Below are 2,141 nucleotides of genomic sequence, written 5' to 3' on the forward strand. Positions count from 1 at the left end.
CAAATAGGTGCGGGGCCTGCTCCTGGCACCATGTGCTGATTTTGTGGCCTCCTCATTCATTGGGAACACTGAGTTGAGAGCCTGGAGATGCAAGTTCAAGTCCTAGTGACCCTGGGAAAGTTATTCCACCTCCCTAACTTCCTCATCCGGGGCTTCAGGGTCTTCAAGACCCCACCCAACCATGATGTCCGGTGGAAGAAGCTATTTTTGAATGCCAATGCATATAGGGTCTTGGGAGCTGGGGACAATTTGGGAATTTCTAATGACCCTCTGTGGCAAGGGGATGGAAAGGAAAGTTTGTCCTTTGGTTTCTTCCTTCCCTAAAGTAGGTCCTAGTCATTTTGGGGAAGAAAGGAGACAGCAAGGAAAGAATGTGCACGTGTGGGTATTATTGTGTGTCAGTGAGTGAGGAGCTGAAGCTGGGGGCTGGGGGTGGGGTGGGGAAAATGCCTGGGGGCTGAGGAGGACCCTGCTTGGTGTCTCAGGGCTCCTGGGGAAGCTCCTAGCTGCACCTGTTCTGCTTCCACCCCCAGGCCCATGAGAGGCTGAAGGAGAGGAAACTGGAGGCCATGAGAGACAACAACCTGGAGCTGGTGCAGGAGATCCTGCGGGACCTGGCACAGCTGGCTGAGCAGAGCAGTACTGCTGCCGAGCTGGCCCACATCCTCCAGGAGCCCCACTTCCAGGTTCCTGGCTGCTGGGGCTGGGGTGAGGGAGCAGGAGGTGGGTGGACCGGGGCATGCTGCTGTTGGAAGGGCTGGCAGGAAGTTGGAGCTGGGATGGGAAGAGAGCCAGGGCACTGCCCCATTGTCCCTTTTTTTTCCCACCACCCCCTAGTCCCTCCTGGAGATGCATGACTCTGTGGCCTCAAAGACTTATGAGACACCACCCCCCAGCCCTGGCCTGGACCCTACATTCAGCAACCAGCCTGTACCTCCCGACGCCGTGTGCATGGTGGGCATCCGAAAGACAGCCGGAGAACATCTGGTGAGGACTGGACAGGGCCAGAGGCGGGGCTGGTGAGGGTGGGGGATTGAGAATAACCAATGAGGGGACAAAAAAGGCCAAGCGTGGTCTGAAGATGAAGATGGGGCCAGCTTTGTGCAGAGAAGGGCCCATGCAGACCCAGGAGATCATAGACACTGCACACTCACCTGTGTCCGCACCTCTCCAGTCTGCCCACTTCCCCCCCGCCATTAGTACCTGCTCTAAGTGAAGAATTTAGGCAGAAGGATGGAGGAGGAATTTGTGAGTGCGGGGGTGGGTGTGTGGGGACAGGAATGGAGGTGCTATTAGGAGAGTATTTGAAGATTCTGACTTGGAGCAATCGCGGCCTCATCTTACACTGTCCCTCTGACCTCCAGGGTGTAACGTTCCGCGTGGAGGGCGGCAAGCTGGTGATCGCTCGCATTCTGCATGGGGGCGTGGTGGCTCAGCAAGGCCTGCTGCATGTGGGTGACATCATCAAGGAGGTGAACGGGCAGCTGGTGGGCAGTGATCCCCGTGCACTGCAGGAGCTCCTGCGCAATGCCAGTGGCAGTGTCATCCTCAAGATCCTGCCCAGCTACCAGGAGCCCCATCTGCCCCGCCAGGTGGGCCCCTCCACCAGCCCCTCACTCAGCAGAAGGCCCAAGGGATGGCTGAGCCTCCTGGCTGTCAGGGTTGCAAGTCTCACTGAGGCCCTCCTCTCCTACTGGTTTCCTCCAGGGGAGATGAGGGTGGGACCTGCAGCCCAGGGGCAGCTGACTGCAACAGCTGACAGGCCTCTGCCACTGCTGCACCTGCACGTGCTCCCGCATTGGCCGGCATTATGCATGCAGCCACAGCCTGGGGTACCAGAGTGTATGAGAGAGTGCCTGCATCCTGGTCAGTGTTCTTCACGTGTTTGTGCGCATGCGCAGGGTGGGTGGCGTTGTCATATGTCCTGGACAACTGTCTCCTAGTTGGTGGATTCTGGGGGTCTGGCTGCTCTGTCTACCTCTCCTATTGGCTCTCTCGCCCTCTGCCAGAGCCCTTCTCCAAGGGTAGAGGGTGAGTGGAGGGAGGGATCCAGGATTAGGTGCCAGGGTCCTGTCCCCTACTTGGTGGTCCCACATCCTTGGTCCTAAGATCTGAATCCTGTAGTACTAGATGTGAAGGGA

The 2,141-nt window shown here is 58.0% G+C and overlaps 1 protein-coding gene across 1 annotated transcript; it reads left to right on the forward strand.

Annotated features, from left to right (window-relative positions):
* Positions 1-533: 533 nt before the first annotated feature.
* Positions 534-1,592, forward strand: LOC111534557 (MAGUK p55 subfamily member 2; the record flags this gene model as incomplete). Its single annotated transcript, XM_023201136.2, has 3 exons — positions 534-686; positions 838-987; positions 1,365-1,592. Coding segments are annotated over 3 exons (531 nt in total), but the record flags the coding sequence as incomplete, so codon positions are not given.
* Positions 1,593-2,141: the final 549 nt, after the last annotated feature.

The sequence above is a fragment of the Piliocolobus tephrosceles genome, unplaced genomic scaffold (assembly GCF_002776525.5).
Source record: "Piliocolobus tephrosceles isolate RC106 unplaced genomic scaffold, ASM277652v3 unscaffolded_13099, whole genome shotgun sequence".
Lineage (NCBI taxonomy): Eukaryota > Metazoa > Chordata > Mammalia > Primates > Cercopithecidae > Piliocolobus > Piliocolobus tephrosceles.